At 43.5% G+C, this 23,489-nt stretch overlaps 1 protein-coding gene across 1 annotated transcript in view; it reads right to left on the reverse strand.

The window, feature by feature from the left end:
- Window positions 1-9,051: 9,051 nt before the first annotated feature.
- LOC124043217 (raftlin-like) overlaps window positions 9,052-23,489 on the reverse strand; it is a 75,716-nt gene continuing 61,278 nt past the window's right edge. The window contains exon 10 of the mRNA XM_046361545.1: window positions 9,052-10,484. Coding sequence (XP_046217501.1) covers window positions 10,041-10,484 — 444 coding nt within the window. The 3' untranslated portion in view covers window positions 9,052-10,040. The remainder of the gene's footprint in view (window positions 10,485-23,489) is intronic.

The following is a 23,489-nucleotide window of genomic DNA, read 5'->3' on the forward strand; positions in this document are numbered from 1 at the left end:
CTAAAGGAAGGCCTCATGAAAAACAATGTTTCATATGCTCTTTTTAATCACAGTAATAGGCAGTGATTTGTAAGTCACAGTGAGCTTGATAACGTGAAAGAATCCTTTTCATAGCATCACTTTCATATACTGTACATTAATACAAATCCTTCTACGTTGAGTATTAGAACGCAGTTCACGTAACCTGATAATGACTTGATATTTGAGTGCATTCACAACAATCCACCCGCAGACAACTTACAAAATGCAATATTGCATTTGAGGGTTTGTTTTTCTGATGAAAATAGTTATGATGCATGGTCTACTACTTCTAACTGGGAAAATAAATTCCTACGTCTTTTGTGGGTAAAATCCTTTTTCCAAAATTGATTTAGATACATTTTTGTGAAGAGGTATGAGGGTTGTGAAATGGGTCATTTAATATTAAAATAATTTAAGGGATCAATACATTTCTATATTGCTTCCCCAGTATCTGCATGAACCATCAGGCCAAGTGTTTTTGGTTGACCTTGTTGGACAGAAAGGAGGAGGAATCGGAACACGCTGCATTCAAATTCAGGTCTTAGTTATTCCATTGTACTGGATCTAATACATATTATCATTTTACATACATTCATAAGTATACTACTTTTTTTATGACGTACTGTGAAAAACTCTTGGCTGCTGGCTGTCACTTTCAGAAATGCGCAGAGCAGACTTGAACCATAGGGGTTCTCTGTAAAGAGAGTAATCCAAAAGGCACAGACACACCCCTCGACTTTCAATTGGCACCGTTGACCTGTATGTATTCTCTCCTGATTGACTCTGTGGCAGTCTGACTAAAGTGCCAGAGGTATGAAGAGAGACATCATCCTTTGTATTTAAATATATAAATACACTGCTCAAAAAATAAAGGGAACACTAAAATAACACATCCTAGATCTGAATGAATGAAATATTCTTATTAAATACTTTATTCTTTACATAGTTGAATGTGCTGACAACAAAATCACACAAAAATTATCAATGGAAATCAAATTAATCAACCCATGGAGGTCTGGATTTGGAGTCACACTCAAAATTAAAGTGGAAAACCACACTACAGGCTGATCCAACTTTGATGTAATGTCCTTAAAACAAGTCAAAATGAGGCTCAGGTAGTGTGTAGCCTCCACATGCCTGTATGACCTCCCTACAACGCCTGGGCATGCTCCTGATGAGGTGGCGGATGGTCTCATGAGGGATCTCCTCCCAGACCTGGACTAAAGCATCCGCCAACTCCTGGACAGTCTGTGGTGCAACGTGGCGTTGGTGGAGCGATGGAGCGAGACATGATGTCCCAGATGTGCTCAATTGGATTCAGGTCTGGGGAACGGGCGGGCCAGTCCATAGCATCAATGCCTTCCTCTTGCAGGAACTGCTGACACACTCCAGCCACATGAGGTCTAGCATTGTCTGGCATTAGGAGGAACCCAGGGCCAACCGCACCAGCATATAGTCTCACAAGGGGTCTGAGGATCTCATCTCGGTACCTAATGGCAGCCAGGCTACCTCTGGCGAGCACATGGAGGGCTGTGCGCCCCCCCCCCCCCCAAAGAAATGCCACCCCACACCATGACTGACCCACCGCCAAACCGGTCATGCTGGAGGATGTTGCGGGCAGCAGAAAGTTCTCCACGGCGTCTCTAGACTCTGTCACGTGCTCAGTGTGAACCTGCTTTCATCTGTGAAGAGCACAGGGCGCCAGTGGCGGATTTGCCAATCTTGGTGTTCTCTGGCAAATGCCAAACACCCTACACGGTGTTGGGCTGTAAGCACAACCCCCACCTGTGGACATCGGGCCCTCATACCACCCTCATGGAATCTGTTTCTGACCGTTTGAGCAGACACATGCACATTTGTGGCCTGCTGGAGGTCATTTTGCAGGGCTCTGGCAGTGCTCCTCCTTGCACAAAGGTGGAGGTAGTGGTCCTGCTGCTGGGTTGTTGCCCTCCTACGGCCTCCTCCACGTCTCCTGATGTACTGGCCTGTTTCCTGGTAGCGCCTCCATGCTCTGGACACTACGCTGACAGACACAGCGAACCTTCTTGCCACAGCTCGCATTGATGTGCCATCCTGGATGAGCTGCACTACCTGAGCCACTTGTGTGGGTTGTAGACTCCGTCTCATGCTACCACTAGAGTGAAAGCACCGCCAGCATTCAAAACTGACCAAAACATCAGCCAGGAAGCATAGGAACTGAGAAGTGGTCTGTGGTCCCCACCTGCAGAACCACTCCTTTATTGGGGGTGTCTTGCTAATTGCCTATATTTTCCACCTGTTGTCTATTCCATTTGCACAACAGCATGTGCCATTTATTGTCAATCAGTGTTGCTTCCTAAGTGGACAGTTTGATTTCATAGAAGTGTGATTGACTTGGAGTTACATTGTGTTTTTTAAGTGTTCCCTTTATTTTATTGAGCAGTGTATTACCAATTACTGTCCATGAGAAACCTCAACCTTGTGCCAATAAAGTGCCAACTTAATTCTACCACTGATTAGTCTCTCATGAACCTATGAACGGGGACACAGGGCAATAGTTTTTCATCTAAACCAGCCATTTTCTACTGGAGTACACTAACCCCTAATTGGGGCTATTTTCTTGACACATAGTAGCAGTTTACCAGATAAGAAGTCAAGAAGATCAAAACGTAGATTGTTGTACGGGTGTATTACGTCCTGTGCTGGCTCCATTGTCCTATCCATTCTGGATTCTGAGTGGTAAAATCATAGCTGAAAAATGACTCTATGTATGTGTATACATTTTCCGTCAAGACAGAACTGCCAAAGGGGGTGGAGTTGCAATCTACTTCAGAGTTCTGTCAAGCTATCCAGGTCTGTGCCCAAACAGTTCAAGCTTCTACTTTTAAAAATCCACCTTTCCAGAAATAAGTCTCTCACTGTTGCCACTTGTTACAGACCCCTCAGCCCCCAGCTGCGCCCTGGACAACATATGTGAATTAATTGCCCCCCATTTATCTCCAGTTTGTACTGTTAGGTGACCTAAACTGGGATATGCTTAGGGGAAAGGAGGGGAAATAACTCCCACCATGCAGCAGGACACCTTCAGCTGGGGTCTTTATAATGCATTCATTTTTTTTTTTTTTGGTGTCGATAGCCAAGGAAGTTGCACAGAACATCCCCAACATCCCCTCCCAAATTGATATGGAACCTTCAAAAACACATGGAGCAACTGCGAAAAGAAATGGCTGAGGATGTACTAAAAATGTCTGGTATCTAAAGACATTTAATTCAAAGTAAATGTACAAAAATTGTATGTAGTTGTGTGGGACAGCCATATGTTCAGTTCATGCCTATGATTTCAGAGTTCAACAAAGTCAACAACTGCTTCATGTGTGCCACTGATAAAGAACCTGGATGTGGCCCAAAGACTGACTGGGTTAGTAACTTTATGTTTATAATCTTTTGACAACAGTGACGGCATGTAAGACAATTTATGATATAACACAGTGGATGGATAGTTTGTCATACTGCATTGATATTTTATATTATTTATAAGGTGTTACGCTTTGTTTGAATGTTTTGCATGCCAACGGTGGTTCCATGTGCTGTGCCTAGGAATGAAGACAAACGAGTTCAACAGAGTAAAGAACACAAACTGGAAGTGCAGTCTGTTGTTGATAATGTCTGCTATACCCCATCCACACTGAAGAGGCTCTGACATGTACATCAACCAGGGTTAATGTATGCTATACCCCATCCACACTGAAGAGGCTCTGACATGTACATCAACCAGGGTTAATGTCTGCTGTACCCCATCCACACTGAAGAGGCTCTGACATGTACATCAACCAGGGTTAATGTCTGCTATACCCCATCCACACTGAAGAGGCTCTGACATGTACATCAACCAGGGTTAATGTCTGCTATACCCCATCCACACTGAAGAGGCTCTGACATGTACATCAACCAGGGTTAATGTCTGCTATACCCCATCCACACTGAAGAGGCTCTGACATGTACATCAACCAGGGTTAATGTCTGCTATACCCCATCCACACTGAAGAGGCTCTGACATGTACATCAACCAGGGTTAATGTCTGCTATACCCCATCCACACTGAAGAGGCTCTGACTTGTACATCAACCAGGGTTAATGTCTGCTATACCCCATCCACACTGAAGAGGCTCTGACATGTACATCAACCAGGGTTAATGTCTGCTATACCCCATCCACACTGAAGAGGCTCTGACATGTACATCAACCAGGGTTAATGTCTGCTATACCCCATCCACACTGAAGAGGCTCTGACATGTACATCAACCAGGGTTAAAGAGAAAGTTAACTGAAATGTTTCATACTTAATTGAAGTTAAGTGTCTGTTGACATGTTGGAAAAGATGAAAGGTTTCTGTTTAATTTGTCAATATTAAATTTTTATTCATTGATTTACTGGTCACCATTACTGTGGTTACATGTTCAGTATATGTATTGACCAGCCTACCTCACCAGCTCACTCTCCATCCCTGCTTTGGACAATTAATAGCATGACTCTCGTACTTTGCCCTTTCCTTTATGGTTGATATTAACGAAGAAAGGAGATATTATCTGTCCTATTGTGTACCGCTGTTAAATACTGTGGGGAAAAAACCCGGAAAACAAGTACTTAGAACTACCAATTATTGTAGATAAATAATGAAAAGGTTAAACAACACTGGACTGAACCCCCTAATTATCAAACAAATATTAATGTACAACAATATAGAAGATACATGACTAGAGGTTATGCAATATGGGTGTATATCCACTGCACGCTTCTTCGGTGTGTAATTGACATGACCAAAGAGTTATTGCAAATTGAAACTATGAAAAATGTACGTTACACCACGTGATTTTCTGGGGCTGGTTGATTTTCAAGTCATCGCCTATTCACATCCAGATAAGATATGGATCTGTTCGCACTTCCTACGCCTTCCACTAGATGTCAACAGTCAGTAGAACGTGGAATGAAGCCTCTAGTGTGATGTGGGACCGGATGGCAGCTATTTGAGTCACTGGTCTGGCAGAATGGCAGTTCCTGGTTACGCGCAGTAGTCATTGTATCGCCTTGCGTTCCATTACTCTGTAGACGAAAACTAATGCTCCGGTTGGAACGTTATTGGATATATATGATAATAACATCCTGAAGATTGATTCTCTACTTAGTTTGACCAGTTTATTCGACCTGGAATATAACTTTTTGAAGTTTTTGTCCGAGTTCGCCTGGACCAGCGCCAGCTTTTGGACATGTGAACTAAACGTGCTAGCAAAATTAGCTAATTGGACACTAGTAATGGACATTATGGAACAAAACAACGATTTATTGCAAAACTAGGATTCCTTTGCAGTAAAGTCTAGGCAACAAATAACATTGGATTGCTTTCTTTACATTAACCACTTTTATTTTACACACAGAGATTGATCATGTAGATAATATTCTTGTTAAAACCTGCATTTCCCCATAGCAGGGATTTTTTTTGCATGTTTCAATGCAACAAAAAGTGTCACCTTTTTGGACCTCACCAGTTTGCACCCCTGATCCTGCCTTCTTATACACCTATTTTCTAACGGACTTTTTCTGTATCAAAATAATTCAAATACTCTTAATTCATGGGTATTTTAGTTGAGTAAAGAATGTATGTACAATTCGGTACAGGATAAGTATTTGATAACTGAGTCTTATTTCTTGCTGCAGAGGTCATTTATAAAGGAATGAGTGACAATCCACCCACCAGAAGCCCTGTTTATACCTGGTGCTAAAATGCATCCTGATATTGTCCACATTCTGATTCTGCCCACATTTTTAGAAGTTAAGACAAGGCTTACATTGTCAGCTCAAAAGTTGGAGCTGTCAAAATCGGTGAGCAGCAGCTCTTGATCATTGTCATGAAGCCACATCGCACACTCGTTAAAAATTAAGAATGAGCAAATGTAGGCTTTATAGAAATAATGGCACTTAATGGCACACAACAAAATAGTGATGATTTTTACCAGCCTAATCGAGGTGTAGATTACACCTCACATTCCAGTGTTTGAAAGGCTGCATGGGATTTCTCTTAATGTGACTACAGTGCAGCCAATGTCAATGTCTGCTTTAGACATGCCAAGAGCCACTTGTGGTTTTGACAGCTCTAACATGTCAAAACAACCGCTAAGCGGATGTCGGCTGAAGCAGATCTGATTGTGATCAGGTAGTCAGGGACAATTTGATTGGTTGAATGAAAGATCAGTGGGTGGAGATTACAGGTGAGAGTCAAATAAAAGAAACCAGAAGTCCCAGGTTTTAATCTTGCAGATGCCCTCTCTCAAAGTTATTCATAGCACTGGTTACAACTTGCATTAACATGTTTGTTGTAATGATCCGATTTTGTTTATTTAATTTAACTAGGCAAGTCAGTTAAGAACAAATTCTGATTTACAATGACTGCCTTCTCCGGCCAAACCCGGACGACACCGGGCCAATTGTGCGCCGCCCTATGGGACCCCAATTACGGCCGGATGTGATACAGCCTGGATTCGAACCAGGGACTGCAGTGACACCTCTTGCACTGAGATGCAGTGCCTTAGACCGCTGCGCCACTCGGGAGCAAATCAAGAATCCAATCACTATCAGGGACAGTCAGAATGTGGACAAGATCAGGACACATTGTTAGCGCCAGGTATAAAGGGGCTAGAGAGATCATCACACCAGCAATATAGTATTTATAGAAAGGGAAAACTGTAGACCTTAAAACATATCTCCCACACATCCTGGCAAATGTCCCCTTTATCCCTTCTGTCTTCCGCTCACTTGCACACACATCATGACTTCAATCACACACTCATACAGGCCTGAAATCACACACGTCTCACATGCACAAATGAGTTTGCGTACAGGGGCAGAGGGGATCTCCCATGGTGCACTGTAATGGAACCTCTAGGTGGTGCCTGATTGGTCCATAGCATGACGTCTCCCTCTGAGATTGTTGTGAGATTCTCATTTTGCTGTGATGATTAACACATTTTTCTGAGTTTTTGCTCCTCAGAGGTGGGGAGACTGAGGGGATTACACAGACAGCAGTATCATTGGAATGCAGGGTGAAATACAAGAAAATGGAGTCCACATATTGTTGTGAGAACTGTTTATTCCTCCTGTTTGTCTGTCAGGAGGTTAAATTCCAAATAGCACCCTATTCCCTACATAGTGTACTGCTTTTGACCCACTCTATGGGAATATGTTTCCAATTGGGATACTACCAAAGACTTGCTTACCACACCACTCACACAACACACTTCCAGAGCAGGAAGGGGACTAAGGCGGCGTACAAATATTCCTAAAACGTACTCCGTAAATCCCTTCCGTAAAGTATAATCACTGACCTGACACAACATGATAGGTGAACGCTATGCAGTGGAACCATGACACCTATCCAATCATGATATGCAGATTAAGTATTCACTCAAGACCTTGGCTATAATGGGTTAAATAGAGAAGTAGAGTATCTACTCAAATGTACAGTATTCTTTGATACATATAGATCTATAAACAGCGATCCATAGTTAGGAGAAAAACATTGATGTTACCATGGCAATTAAGGCTCTTACCTCAAAATCCTGACCTACATTATGTGCACATTCTCATTGGCCATTACATGAACCAATGACACTGGACAAAAGCAGATGCATAAGAACTGTACAAATGCACGTCCATACAGTGGGGTAAAAAAGTATTTAGTCAGCCACCAATTGTGCAAGTTCTCCCACTTAAAAAGATGAGAGGGGCAGTAATTTTCATCATAGGTACACTTCAACTATGACAGACAAAATGAGAAAAGAAAATCCAGAAAATCACATTATAGGATTTTGATGTTTTGGGGCTGTTGCTGGGCACCACGGACTTTCAACTCCCTCCAAAGATTTTCTATGGGGTTGAGATCTGGAGACTGACTAGGCCACTCCAGGACCTTGAAATGCTTCTTACGAAGCCACTCCTTCGTTGCCCGGGCGGTGTGTTTAGGATCATTGTCATGCTGAAAAGACCCAGCCACATTTCATCTTCAATGCCCTTGCTGATGGAAGGAGGTTTTCACTCAAAATCTCATGATACATGGCCCCATTCATTCTTTCCTTTACACGGATCAGTCGTCCTGGTCCCTTTGCAGAAAAACAGCCCCAAAGCATGATGTTTCCACCCCCATGCTTCACAGTAGGTATGGTGTTCTTTGGATGCAACTCAGCATTCGTTGTCCTCCAAACACGACGAGTTGAGTTTTTACCAAAAAGTTATATTTTGGTTTCATCTGACCATATGACATTCTCCCAATCTTCTTCTGGATCATCCAAATGCTCTCTAGCAAACTTCAGACGGGCTTGGACATGTACTGGCTTAAGCAGGGGGACATGTCTGGCACTGCAGGATTTGAGTCCCTGGCGGCGCAGTGTGTTACTGATGGTAGGCTTTGGTACTTTGGTCCCAGCTCTCTGCAGGTCATTCACTAGGTCCCCCCGTGTGGTTCTGGGATTTTTGCTCACCGTTCTTGTGATCATTTTGACCCCACGGGGTGAGCTCTTGCGTGGAGCCCCAGATCGAGGGAGATTATCAGTGGTCTTGTATGTCTTTCTTTTCCTAATAATTGCTCCCACAGTTGATTTCTTCAAACCAAGCTGCTTACCTATTGCAGATTCAGTCTTCCCAGCCTGGTGCAGGTCTACAATTTTGTTTCTGGTGTCCTTTGACAGCTCTTTGGTCTTGGCCATAGTGGAGTTTGGAGTGTGACTGTTTGAGGTTGTGGACAGGTGTATTTTATACTGATGACAAGTTCAAACAGGTGCCATTAATACAGGTAACGAGTGGAGGACAGAGGAACCTCTTAAATAAGAAGTTTACAGCTCTGTGAGAGCCAGAAATCTTGCTTGTTTGTAGGTGACCAAATACTTATTTTCCACCATAATTTGCAAATAAATTCATTAAAAATCCTACAATGTGATTTTCTGGATTTTTCCCCTTAATTTTTTCTGTCATAGTTGAAGTGTACCTATGATGAAAATTACAGGCCTCTTACATCTTTTAAGTGGGAGAACTTGCATAATTGGTGGCTGACTAAATACTTTTTTGCCTCACTGTATATTAATGCCTAATACGCTAGTACATTACAACACTCTGGGGTGAGGTTTACCATAGGTCGAGATCTAGGATCAGCTTCCCTGCCCCAATCCTAATCTTAACCATTGGTGGAGGAAATGTTAAACTGACCCAATATCAGTGTCTAGGGGCAACTTCACCCTACTCCACATGACAACATCTGAGGCAACAGGTCAAATGTGTGCCTTGAAGGCTGATTGAAGTCGTTACATGTTGGAAGCAGTCCATATGAACATACACAGATCCATATGGAAATCTATATATGACAATAACAGGAATGAATATAAAGGCTAAACTAAATCACCATACTGGTAAGTTCCTTGGTTTCCATCGATGAGCTACTAGTTCTTAGAATATACACACAGTTCTTCATCTTCTGTTATACTGTATATTTATTACTTCCGGTCCTGGGACTAAATAGTTTGAAATGTTACAACTTGTGCAAGCCTGCCTAGAGTGTCATGTGGGCTGGGTTTGGAAATAGTCCATTGGTTCCATCCAGGCAATGCACCATGCAAACTCAAATACTATTTGAAACCAGGCCAGGGCCTGTATTCACAAAGTGTCTCACAGTAGGAGTGCTGATCTAGAATCTGCTTATTCATTATGATTTAGGAGATAGAACTGAACCTAGATCATGGGGGCATTCATTACGTCCTTTAACGGAAACCGTTTAAGAACCAAACGGAAGCAAACTGAGCAAGTGGAATGAAATGGGGAGGGACCTACCTGATTTTGTCCAATAGAAACTCAGTTGCAAAACATTTTCCGTTTGGAGCAAACAATTGCAAGATGTTTAGCAACAGATTAAACGTTTTGCAACAGAATCCTCATAATGAATACACCCCAGCATTACTCCTCTGACACTTTATTGTGCACGGATTCTATCTGTCAGTTCTTAATTAACATACTCCAGAAAACAGCGCTCTTTCACTCAGCTGCTGTGTGATTTCCTCTGACTTCACTTCATCATTCTTCTGATTGACATCCGCAAACCTAACAGCCTTCTCCTGTCTGGCCAATGGGACCTTGCCATTCTCCCGCTCTACTTCCTGGTTGAAGTCTGTGGCCACACCCTCTGTACTCTGCGGGAAGTCTTCTTGAGATTCTGTCTCACACTCTCTCTCCTCCTCTTCTCTCTTGAGTCTTCCTCCCTCTACGGTGCTCCCTTTCTCATTTCTGTTGTTGTCCCAGTTTCTTCTCGCTTTGCTCTCCTCCTCTTCCGTGTTCCTCTTCTGTTCATCCATCCCTCTCTCCATCACTGGGGACATGTTCTTTCTCTCCTCTTTCAGCATTTCTCCGGCAGAGTTTTTCTTCGCCTTGTTCCGACCCCTGAGGTTCAACTTCTGAAAGAGACATTTTAAAGAGATACTTTTTTTCTTTCTTTAAACTCGGTCTTCAGACACCTGACAAAAACACTACAAACTCTATCTCGGTAATGCTTCTCTCTTGGACAGTTAACCGCAAATAATTGACCAAATCTCTTTTGGACTGTAATGTACTAATAAATGCCTATTATTAGACAATATAACTGTCCCTCTGAGCGTTAACAGCACCAGAGTAGGCCTATATCAGCTGGGTTATCTACCGGTATAATTAGAAGTGACACCAATTGTGACACAGCATTGTGTAGGTCATATGAGTGAGTGAGTGAGTGAGTGAGTGAGTGAGTGAGTGAGTGAGTGAGTGAGTGAGTGAGTGAGTGAGTGAGTGAGTGAGTGAGTGAGTGAGTGAGTGAGTGAGTGAGAGAGAGAGAGAGAGAGAGAGAGAGAGAGAGAGAGAGAGAGAGAGAGAGAGAGAGAGAGAGAGAAGGGCAAGAAAAGGGCAACCAGTGAAGAACAAACACCATTATAAGTACAACCTATACTTGTGTTTTTTATTTTCCCTTTTGTATTTTAACTATTTGCACATCTTTACAACACTATATAGACATAATGATATTTGAAATGTCTCTATTCCTTTGGAACATTTGTGAGTGTAATGTTTCCTGTTAATTTTTGATAGTTTATTTCACTTTTGTTTATCTATTTCACTTGCTTTGGCAATGTAAACATATATTTCCCATACCAATAAAGCCCCTTGAATTGAATTACATTGAGAGGGAGGAGAGAGGTAGAGCGAATAAGCAGATGAGCTCCTGCATTTTTCAGCATGTTTTCAGAAAAATATAGATTTAGAGTTCGATAAACTTGGATTTTTCTACAAGGACATACACATGATACTACCCTGCACAACACAACCTTTACTCCAAATCAAAACTCGGAACCTACAACCTGATTTTGGACTAAATTACCGGAAGGATTCCTACTATCAAAGATTCTTATTCGCAAGGACTACACAGCAAATGCTCTGGCAAACCAACGACCTGCAAAAGAAGCACAACAGAAATCTGAAAATACCATCCAACCTGGAACTGAGTGAGTAATGTTTAGTCTGAAGCTACTTTTAAAGCCAAGAAGGAAAATAAATTACAATAATATATTTTACTTTATAAGGACTGAATGCTAAATTAAGGCTACCAAGCTTGCTAGGAAAGAACATATCTGACTGCAACTTCAATTAGCACCTATGTGTGAAGTGAGAGGTGTCAAAGCCCTTGAGCCTAACAATATCAGGAGTGTGTCTGCACTCTGGACAGTGGTGAGACAGCTTCAACAGGAGAAAGAGCAGGAGGGGAAGAAGGAGGCCCAGCGGCAGTCGTACGGTAATTTGGTAAAAAGCCAATTTGATCAGGACATTGTTTTCACTCACAGCCTCCCCCAGCCAAATGCAGAGGTCTTTGAAGCTCCCTCCCCCTGTAGAGGTCATTACAATACAGTACCCCTGGATGTAAAAAACGAGAAGGCACGGAAAGAGTACAAAAATAAGCTCTTATGGAAAATCAAGAGACACTTTTTGATTACTGGTATAAAAATGGGAACACTTCCACTAGGACCATCCCCTGGCATGGAGCAGTGCTATATTAACACACTACCTCTCTGTTAACTTCTTCGATATAGGGGGTGCTCTTTTAATGTTTGGACAAAAAAACGTTCCCGTTTTAAACAAGATATTTTGTCACGAAAAGATGCTCAACTCTGCATATAATTGACAGATTTGGAAAGAAAACACTCTGACGTTTCCAAAACTGCAAAGATATTATCTGCGAGTGCCACAGAACTGATGCTACAGGCGAAACCAAGATGAAATTTCAAACAGGAAATGGCCCAGATTTTGAAGGCGCTGTGTTCCAATGTCTCCTTATATGGCTGTGAATGCGCCAGGAATGAGCCTACACTTTCTGTCGTTTCCCCAAGGTGTCTGCAGCATTGTGACGTATTTGTAGGCATATCATTGGAAGATTGACCATAAGAGACTACATTTACCAGGTGCCCGCTTGGTGTCCTCCGTCGAAATTATTGCGAAATCTCCAGCTGCGTGCATTTTTCCATTTGCTCCAGAGGAGAAACCCAACTGCCACGAATGATTTATCATCGAATAGATATGTGAAAAACACCTTGAGGATTGATTCTAAACAACGTTTGCCATGTTTCTGTCGATATTATGGAGTTCATTTGGAAAAAAGTTTGGCGTTGTAATGACTGAATTTTCTGTTTTTTTTCTTAGCCAAACGTGATGAACAAAACGGAGCGATTTCTCCTACACAAATAATCTTTTTGGAAAAACTGAACATTTGCTATCTAACTGAGAGTCTCATCATTGAAAATATCCGAAGTTCTTCAAAGGTAAATTATTTTATTTGAATGCTTTTCTTGTTTTTGTGAAAATGTTGCCTGCTGAATGCTAGGCTTAATGCTATGCTAGCTATCAATACTCTTACACAAATGCTTGTGTAGCTATGGTTGAAAAGCATATTTTGAAAATCTGAGATGACAGTGTTGTTAACAAAAGGCTAAGCTTGTGAGTGAATATATTTCCTTCATTTCAGTTAAGATTTTCATGAATAGTTAATGTTGCGTTATGGTAATGAGCTTGAGGCTATGATTACACTCCCGGATACGGGATTGCTCGACGCAAGAAGTTAACTTCCCTAGGGTAGGGGGCAGCATTCAGAATTTTGGATGATAAGCGTGCCCAAATTAAACTGCCTGCTACTCAGGCCCAGAAGATAGAATATGCACATAACTAGTAGGTTATGGATACAAAACACTCTAACACTCTAAAATAATGTATGTGAGTATAACAGACCTGATATGGCAGGCGAAAACCCGAGGAAAATCGAACCAGGAAGTGCTATCATTTTGAAAGGCTGTTTTTCCATTGAAAGCCTATCCACCATAAAAAGACTTAGGACCCAGTTCACAAGCTTTGCGTCTTCCTCTACATGTGGCCAGTCTTTAGGCATTGTTTCAGGCTTTTACTCTGAAAAATTAGGGAGATATAGCACTTTCAATCAGTGGCCAGTGGAAATTTCCATTCATCAGCCATGCGCCCTGATCGGGAACGCGCCTTTCTTGTTTCTCCTTTCCTATTGACGAAGCTTTTGTCTGGTTGAAATATTATTTATTATTTATGACAAAAACAACTGGAAGATTGATTTTAAACATCGTTTGGCATGTTTCTACTAACTTTTATTGTACTTAAAAAAACTTTTCGTCTGGAATTAGTGCACGCGCCTTAAGCATTCGGATTATTGGACAAAACGTGCGAACAAAAAGGAGGTATTTGGTCATAAAGAGGGACATTATCGAACAAAACAAACATTTATTGTCTAACATGGAGACCTGGGAGTGCCACCAGATGAAGATTATCAAAGGTAAGTGATTAATTTTAATGCTATTTCTGACTTATGTGACACTCTCCTTGGCTGGAAAATGGCTGTATGGGTTTCTGTGGCCAGGTGCAGACCTAACATAATCGCAAAGTGTGCTTTCTCCGTAAAGCCATTTTGAAATCTGACACAGCGGTTGCATTAAGGAGAACTTTATCTTTATTTGTATGTTTAACACTTTTATCGTTTATCAATGTTTATGATGAGTATTTCCTTAATTTGATGTGGCTCTCTGCACTTTCACCGAATGTTTGTTTGAGAAAATACATTTCTGACCATAACGCGCCAATGTAAACTGAGATTTTTGGATATAAATATGAACTTTATCGAACAAATCATACATGTATTGTGTAACAAGAAGTCCTATGAGTGTCATCTCATGAAGTTCATCAAAGGTTAGTGATTCATTTTATCTCTATTTCTGCTTTTTGTGACTCCTCTCTTTGGCTGAAAAAATGGCTGTGTTTTTCTGTGACTAGGTTCTGACCTAACATAATCGTTTGGTGTGCTTTCGTCGTAAAGCCTTTTTGTAATCGGACACGGTGGTGGGATTAACAACAAGTTTATCTTTAAAATGGTGTAAAATACTTGTATGTTTGAGGAATTTAAATTATGGGATTTCTGTTGTTTTGAATTTGGCGCCTTGCAATTTCACTGGCTGTTGCCGTGGTGGGACGCTAGCGTAGTATTGGTACAGGGCAACCCCAAAAAGTTTCCTCTGGACTTTCACATAATCTGTCACGTTCTGACCTTTATTTCCTGTGTTTTGTATTTAGTTAGTATGGTCAGGGCGTGAGTTGGGTGGGCAGTCTATGTTTGTTTTTCTAGGTTTTGGGAATTTCTATGTTTCGGCCTAGTATGGTTCTCAATCAGAGGCAGGTGTCATTAGTTGTCTCTGATTGAGAATCATACTTAGGTAGCCTGGGTTTCACTGTGTTTGTGGGTGATTGTTCCTGTCTCTGTGTTTGCACCAGATAGGACTGTTTTAGGTTTTCTCACGTTTGTTGTTTTTGTTAGTTATCTCATGTGTAGTTTCTTTATAAATTAAAGAACATGAATAACCACCATGCTGCTTTTTGGTCCGCTTCTCTTTCACCAGAAAACCCTTACAGAATCACCCACCACAACAGGACCAAGCGGCGTGGTGAAAGGCAGCAGGAGCAGAATCTGGACTACACAACTTGGGAGGAAATAGACAGGTGGGCGGTCGACCCAGGGAGAGTGCCGGAGCCCGCCTGGGATTCGATGGAGCAGTGCGCGGAAGGTTACAGGAGAATGAGGTTGGCGAAGCAAGCACGGCGGCGCGGACGGAAGCCCGAGAGTCAGCCCCAAATATTTCTTGGGTGGGGGCACAGGGGGAGTGTGGCAGAGTCAGGAGTCAGACCTGAGCCAACTCCCCCCGCTTATCGTGAGGAGCCAAGGAGGAGCTCAGAACCAGAGCTGGTGTTGGAGGTGAGCGAAGCAGAGACTGTGAAGGAGTTAATGGGGAGATTGGAGGAGAGAGATATGAGGGAGTTGCTGTGTTGGTGCATGAGACACGGAATTCGCCCGACGGAGCGTGTCGAGGATTTGATGACACCTGGGTCAGCTCTCCATACTCGTCCTGAGGTGCGTGCTAGTCGGCTGGTGAAGATGGTGCCAGCCTCACGCACCAGGCCTCCTGTGCACCTCCCTAGCCTTGCATGTCCTGTGCCAGCTCAGTGCTACAGTGTGCCTAGCAGTGCTAACCGTGGCGGGCGTGGTACTGGTCACGCACCGTGCTATGCGGTGGAATGCACGGTGTCCCCAGTACACGTGCTTAGCCCGTACGCTACATCTCAGCTCCTCACATCTGCCGGGCTAGACTGAAGATCCAGCCAGGGCGGTTGGTGCCAGCCCTGCTCTCAAGATCTCCAGTACGCCTTCACGGTCCGGTCTATCCGTCACCACCTCCACACACCAGCCCTCCGGTGGCAGCTCCCCGCAACAGGCTTCCTGTGCGTGTCCTCGGCCTAGTACCACCAGTGCCAGCACCACGCATCAGGCCTACAGAGCCTTCCTCCTCTCCAGCACTGCCGGAGCGTCCCGCCTGTCCGGCGCCGCTGCCGGAGCCTCCCGCCTGTCCGGCGCCGCTGCCGGCGCCCGCTGTCCGGCGCCGCTGCCGTCCCGCCTGTCCGGCGCCACTGCCGGAGCCCCCGCCTCAGCTCAGAGCCTCCCGCCTGTCCGGAGCCCCTCAGCCCAGAGTCCGGCGCGCCAGAGCCCCTCAGCCCAGAGGCGCCAGAGCCCCTCAGCCCAGAGGCGCCAGAGCCCCTCAGCCCAGAGGCGCCAGAGCCCCTCAGCCCAGAGGCGCCAGAGCCCCTCAGCCCAGAGGCGCCAGAGCCCCTGCCCCTCTGTCCCGAGCCCCTGCCCCTCTGTCCAGTGGGGTCATTGAGAGGGGTTGCCATGGTGAGAAAGCCACGGAGGCGGAGAATAAGGCGGACTAAGACAATGGTGAAGTGGGGTCCGCGTCCCGCGCCAGAACCGCCACCGCGGACAGACGCCCACCCAGACCCTCCCCTATAGGTCAAGGTTTTGCGGCCGGAGTCCGCACCTTTGGGGGGGGGCACTGTCACGTTCTGACCTTTATTTCCTGTGTTTTGTATTTAGTTAGTATGGTCAGGTCGTGAGTTGGGTGGGCAGTCTGTTTTCTTTTTCTAGGTTTTGGGAATTTCTATGTTTCGGCCTAGTATGGTTCTCAATCAGGGGCAGGTGTCATTAGTTGTCTCTGATTGAGAATCATACTTAGGTAGCCTGGGTTTCACTGTGTTTGTGGGTGATTGTTCCTCTCTCTGTGTTTGCACCAGATAGGACTGTTTTAGGTTTTCTCACATTTGTTGTTTTTGTTAGTTATCTCATGTGTAGTTTCTTTATAAATTAAAGAACATGAATAACCACCATGCTGCTTTTTGGTCCGCTTCTCTTTCACCAGAAAACCCTTACATAATCAAACCGGAGAAGCTCTCTCTTTAGAATGATAACCCCACCCCAAGCATGTCAGACCAGACCTCTTCATTAAACAACCTCACAGACAACAACACCTCTCCCTCACTGAAATGAAGGATAAATTCACACAGCTGGAGGTATGGTAGTTGGAGCTGGAACAGCAGGTGAACACACTACAGTCAGCACAGACCCAGACAACAGTCCAGCACAACACCCACACCTCAACCAGACCCGGAGACCTGGAAGGGGAGAGAGATATGACTGCACTCTGGACTGTGGTGAGACAACTTCAACAGGAGAAAGAGCAGGAGCGGAAGAAGGAGGCCCAGCGGCAGGAGAAGATGAGAGCAGAGCAGGAGAAGAACAGTGCACTAGAGGAGAAGGTGGGAAAGATGACATGTGACAGAACAACCCAATAGAGAGCTGGCCACCCCCGCAGAGAAGCCAGAACAACAGCCCACCTCAGATCCTGACCAAGGTCTTGACAACACAGCAGGACAGTTCACCCCAGACCATAGCCTCGAAACCACAGCAGGACAGTCTACCCCAGACCATAGCCTCGAAACCACAGCAGGACAGTCTACCCCAGACCATAGCCTCAAAACCACAGCAGGCCAGTCCACCCCAGACCATAGCCTCGAAACCACAGCAGGACAGTCTACCCCAGACCATAGCCTCGAAACCACACCAGGACAGTTCACCCCAGACCATAGCCTCGAAACCACAGCAGGACAGTTCACCCCAGACCATAGCCTCGAAACCACAGCAGGACAGTTCACCCCAGACCATAGCCTCGAAACCACAGCAGGACAGTTCACCCCAGACCATAGCCTCGAAACCACAGCAGAACAGTCCACTCCAGACCATAGCCTCGAAACCACAGCAGAACAGTCCACTCCAGACCATAGCCTCGAAACCACAGCAGGATATACAAATGAGGAACCCCAAGCCCAGGGGAACCCACTCCCTCTGAGCACCCCTAACTAAGCAAGTCAGTTAACCTCTTTCAGCTAGGGGGCACTATTTTTATGTTTGGAAAAATAACGTTCCCAAAGTAAATGGCCTATTTCTCAGGCACAGATGCTAGAATATGCATATCATTGACAGATTAGGATAGAAAACACTCTAAAGTTTCCAAACGTGTCAAAATATTGTCTGTGAGTATAACATAACTGATATGGCAGGCAAAAACCTGAGGAAAATCAAACAAGGAAGTGGCTTCTATTTTGAAAGCTCCATGTTCCATAGCCTGCCTTGGCTCCATTTAAAGAGATATCAACCAGATTCCTCAAGGTGTCAACAGTCTTTAGACATAGTTTCAGGCTTTTATTTTGAAAAATGAGCGAGAAAAATAACATCGCGTCAGGTGTTCGCATGAGTTTTGTTTGCGCAACAGAGCTTGGGCAACCATAGTCTCTCCCTCTCCTACTGAAAAAGACAGTGCCGGTTGATATATTATCGATTATATAACAACCTGAGGATTGATTATAAAAAACATTTGACATGTTTCTTTGGACATTATAGATACTATTTGGAATTTTCGTCTGCGTTGTCGTGACCGCTCGAGCCTGTGGATTTCAGAACATAACGCACCAAACAAACGGAGGTATTTTGGATATAAAAATAATCTTTATGGAACAAAAGGAACATTTATTGTGTAACTGGGAGTCTCGTAAGTGAAAACATCCGAAGATCATCAAAGGTAAGCCATTAATTTTATTGCTTTTCTGATTTGCCCAAGCTACTCTGATTTGCCCAAGCTACTTTGATGCTAGGTGTTCATAATGTTTTGTCTAGTGATCGATAAATTTACACAAACGCTTGGATTACTTTCGCTGTAAAGCATATTTTCCAAATCTGACACGACAGGTGGATTAACAAAATGCTAAGCTGTGTTTTGCTATATTGCACTTGTGATTTCATGAATATAAATATTTTTAGTAATCATTATTTGAATGTGGCGCTCTGCAATTCAGAGGTTGTTGATGACAATTATCCCGCTAAAGGGATGGGTAGCATCAAGAAGTTAAGAACAAATTCTTATTTTCAATCACGGCCTAGGAACAGTGGGTTAACTGCCTTGTTCAGGGGCAGAACGACAGATTTTTACCTTGTCAGATTGTACTCCTTATGGACTCAAACGGGAAATGTATACAAGAAAATAAACTTTTTCCCAAACAAACAGAACCCGGCGCGCCCCAGACCTTCTGTCTGAGGACCAACTAGGTTCACCTAGCCACATAATAATACACACAGGCAAAAACGACCTGAGAGCACAGCAGGAAAGGGTGGCCACAGCTCTCAAGGGAGTGATTGAAAAAGCTTCTTCTACTTTCCCCAACACACAAGTGGTTATCTTCACCTTGCTACCAAACGCAAGTATTTCCAGTGACTGTGCCTCAAAACCAAATGCGTACCTGGCCCACCATGTCCACCTATAGCAGTGCCCACCTTCGCCAGGACCCTAAAGGACATCGCCATCAACCGCAGCCCCAACACCTCACACAAGAGCAACAGATCAACAGACACCCCGCTCAGACCAGCGAGACACTCTTCCAGACCCGAGGGACCCCCCCCAGACCTACACAGAGGATCCACGCCGAAAGGACCCACATTCAGACCACAGCACCCCCAGCCACATCCACACCACCACCAATCAATATCCCCCCAAACCAACCATGCCCACAGCCCATATAGATCAACTCAGACCTATGCCCCTCCAGCCCACCCCATGCCCCCCACTCCCACAAAGGAGGGCTTCAACATGAAAGTCACACATACGCCCAGGCCATGAGCAGGCAAACAGGCCCAACTCCCATTCTTACACTGGCCCAAGCCAATCACATGTATCAGATACTTAGCAGGCTCTGCTCACACTTACTGGTCTGAGGCCAAACCACACGACTAACAACATTGGACACTATGAAACAAAATACCTTCACTATCTCAGCTGGTAGTCCTATCCACCAAACTACCAGGAGTAAAACAGGGAAGGAAGGGACTCAGAAGGTATGCTAATTTGGTATAGAGCAGACCTAACTCACTATTAAATTCATCAAAAAAGGAACATTTTACATTTGGCTAGAAATTCAAAAGGAAACGATCTCAACAGAGAAAAATGTCCTACCTATATCCTCTCACGAGAATCCCAATACTTTAAAGAAAACAGCATTTCCAGGCCCTGGGACATGTACTAGTCTGTTGCGACCTAAATGCCAGAACTGGACAAGAACCTGACACCCTCAGCACACAGGGGGACAAACACCTACCTGGAGGTGACAGCATTCCGTCACCCATATTACCCTCTAGGCACAACTACGATAACATAACCAACAAAAATGTGTCACAACCTATTCAGCTCTTTTTCACAGTAGGTATGTACATAGTCAATGGTAGGCTTTGAGGGGACTCCTACAGTAGGAACACCTATAGATAATCTCTTGGCAGTAGTACTGTAGACTACTTTATCACTGACCTCAACCCAGAGTCTCTCAGAGCGTTCCGTCAGCCCACAGACACCCCTATCAGATCACAGCAAAATCACATTACCTGAACAGAGCAATACTCAATCATGAGGCATCAAAGCCTAAACGAACTGAATAATATTAAGAAATGCTATAGATGGAAGGAATGTAGTGTAGAAACCTAACCAAAAATAATTACGCAACAACAAATTCAATCCCTTTTAGACAACTTCCTGGACAAAACGTTTCACTGTAATAGTGAAGTTGTAAACTTGGCAGTAGAAAACCTAAACAGTATATTTGACCTCTCACCTTCCCTATCAAATCTAAAAATGTTGAGCAGAAAACCTTAGAAAATTAACAACAGTGACAAATGGTTTGATGAAAAATGCAAAAACCGAAGAAAGAAATTGAGGAACCTATCCAATCAAAAACACACAGACCCAGAAAACCTGAGCCTACGCCTTCACTATGGCGAATCACTAAAACAATACAGAAATACACTATGGAAAAAGAAGGAACAGCACGTCAGAAATCAGCTCAATGAAATTGAAGAATCCATAGACTCAAAACACCTCTGGGAAAGTTGGAAAAAACACTAAACAAACACCAGTCTCAACGACAACAGTGAAGAGGCGACTCTGGGATGCTGGCCTTTTCCTCTGGGATGCTGTTCCTATGTCCAGTGTCTGTTCTTTTGCCCATCTTAATATTTTCTTTTTATTGGCCAGTCTGAGATATGGCTTTTTCTTTGAAACTCTGTCTAGAAGGCCAGCATCCCGGAGTTGCCTCTTCACTGTTGACGTTGAGACTGGTGTTTTTGAGGGTACTATTTAATGAAGCTGCCAGTTGAGGACTTGTGAGGCGTCTGTTTCTCAAATTAGACACTAATGTACTTGTCCTTTTGCTCAGTTGTGCACCGGGGCCTCCCACTCCTTTCTATTCTGGTTAGAGCCAGTCTGTGAAGGGAGTAGTACACAGCATTGTACGAGATCTTCAGTTTCTTGCCAATTTCTCACATGGAATAGCCTTCATTTCTCAGAACAAGAATAGACTGACGAGTTTCAGAAGAAAGGTTTTCGTTTCTAGACATTTTGAGCCTGTAATCGAACCCACAAATGCTGATGCTTCAGATACTCAACTAGTTTAAAGAAGGACAGTTTTATTGCTTCTTGAATCGGCACGACAGTTTTCAGTTGTGCTAACATAATCTCAAAATGGTTTTCTAATGATCAATTGGCCTTTTAAAATGATAAACTTGGATTAGCTAACACAACGTGCCATTGGAACACAGGAGTGATGGTTGCTGATAATGGGCCTCTGTACGCCTATGTAGATATTCCATAAAAAATATGCAGTTTCCAGCTACAATATTCATTTACAACACAAACAATGTCTATACTGTATTTCTGACCAATTTGATGTTATTTTAATGGACAAAAAATGGATTTTCTTTCAAAAACAAGGACATTTCTAAGTGACAGTCAGTCTGCAGCACCCGGCCTCACCCTACTAGAATCTGAAGTCAAATGTCTACTGATTATCTGGTGCTTCTGTCCCCAACTAAGGAGGGCCTACAGCAGCACCTAGATCTTCTGCACAGATTCTGTCAGACCTGGGACCGGACAGTAAATCTCAGTAAGACAAAAATAATGGTGTTCCAAAAAAGGTCCAGATGCCAGAACCACAAATACAAATTCAATCTAGACACCGTTGCCCTAGAGCACACAAAATATTATACATACCTCGGCCTAAACATCAACGCCACAGGTATCTTCCACAAATCTGTGAACGATCTAAGAGACAAGGCAATGAGGGCCTTCTATGCCATCAAAAGGAATGTGTATATTTGATTTAACTAGGCAAGTCAGTTAAGAACAAATTCTTATTTACAATGAAGGCCTACACCGGCCAAACCCGGACGACGCTTGTCCAATTGTGCGCCGTCCTACGGGACTCCTAATCACGGCCGGATGTGATGCAGCCTGGATTCGAAGCAGCTACTGCAGTGACACATCTTGCACTGAGATGCAGTGTCTTAGGCGACTGTGCCACTCAGGACAACATTCAACATGCCAATTAGGATCTGGCAACAAAATACTACAATTAGTTATAGAACATGAAAAATATCCTCTGTGTACGATGTCAAACACCAAATAATGCATGCAGAGCAGAATTAGGCTGATACCCGTTAATTATCAAAATCCAGAAAAGAGCAGTTCAATTCTATAAGAAGCGATTCACAAACCTTCCATAACAAAGACATCACCTACAGAGAGATGAACCTGGAGAAGAGTCCCCTAAGCAAGCAGATCCTGGGGCTCTGTTTGCAAACACAAACAGACCACACAGAGCACCAGGACAGCAACACAATTAGACCCAACCAAATCATGGGAAAACTAAAAGATAATTACTTGACACATTGGAATGAATTAACAAAAAAAAAAGAGCAAACTAGAATGTTATTTGGCCATAAACAGAGAGTACACATTAGCAGAATACCTGACCACTGTGACTGACCCAAAATTAAGGAAATATTTTACCATGTACAGACTCAATGAGCATAGCCTTGCTATTGAGAAAGGCCACCATAGCCTGTCTTCTCTTGAGAGTCAGGTCGGCCTATGTGCACACTGCCCACAAAATGAGGTGGAAACTGAGCTGCACTTCCTAACCTCCTGATGTATGACCATATTAGAGACACATATTTTTCTCAGGTTACACAGACACACAAAGAATTCGAAAAAAAAAAACAAATTTGATAAACTCCCATATCTATTGGGTGAAATACCATAGTGTGCAATATTTGTGACCTGTGGCCACAAGAAAAGGGCAACCAGTGAAGAACAAACACCATTGTAAATACAACCCATATTTATGTTTATTTATTTTCCCTTCTGTACTTTAACTATTTGCACATAATATGACATTTGAAATGTCTTTATGCTTTTGGAACTTTTGTGAGCGTAATGTTTACTGTTTATTTCACTTTTGTTTATTTTCGATTTTACTTTCTTTGCCAATGTAAACATATGTTTCCCATGACAATAAAGCCCTTTGAATTGAATTGAAATTGAATTGAGTGAAAGAGAGAGTGAGAGAGAGAGTGAGTGAAAGAAAGAGTGAGAGAGAGTGAGTGAGTGAGTGAAGAGAGA

This window comes from Oncorhynchus gorbuscha, linkage group LG09 (assembly GCF_021184085.1).
Source record: "Oncorhynchus gorbuscha isolate QuinsamMale2020 ecotype Even-year linkage group LG09, OgorEven_v1.0, whole genome shotgun sequence".
NCBI lineage: Eukaryota > Metazoa > Chordata > Actinopteri > Salmoniformes > Salmonidae > Oncorhynchus > Oncorhynchus gorbuscha.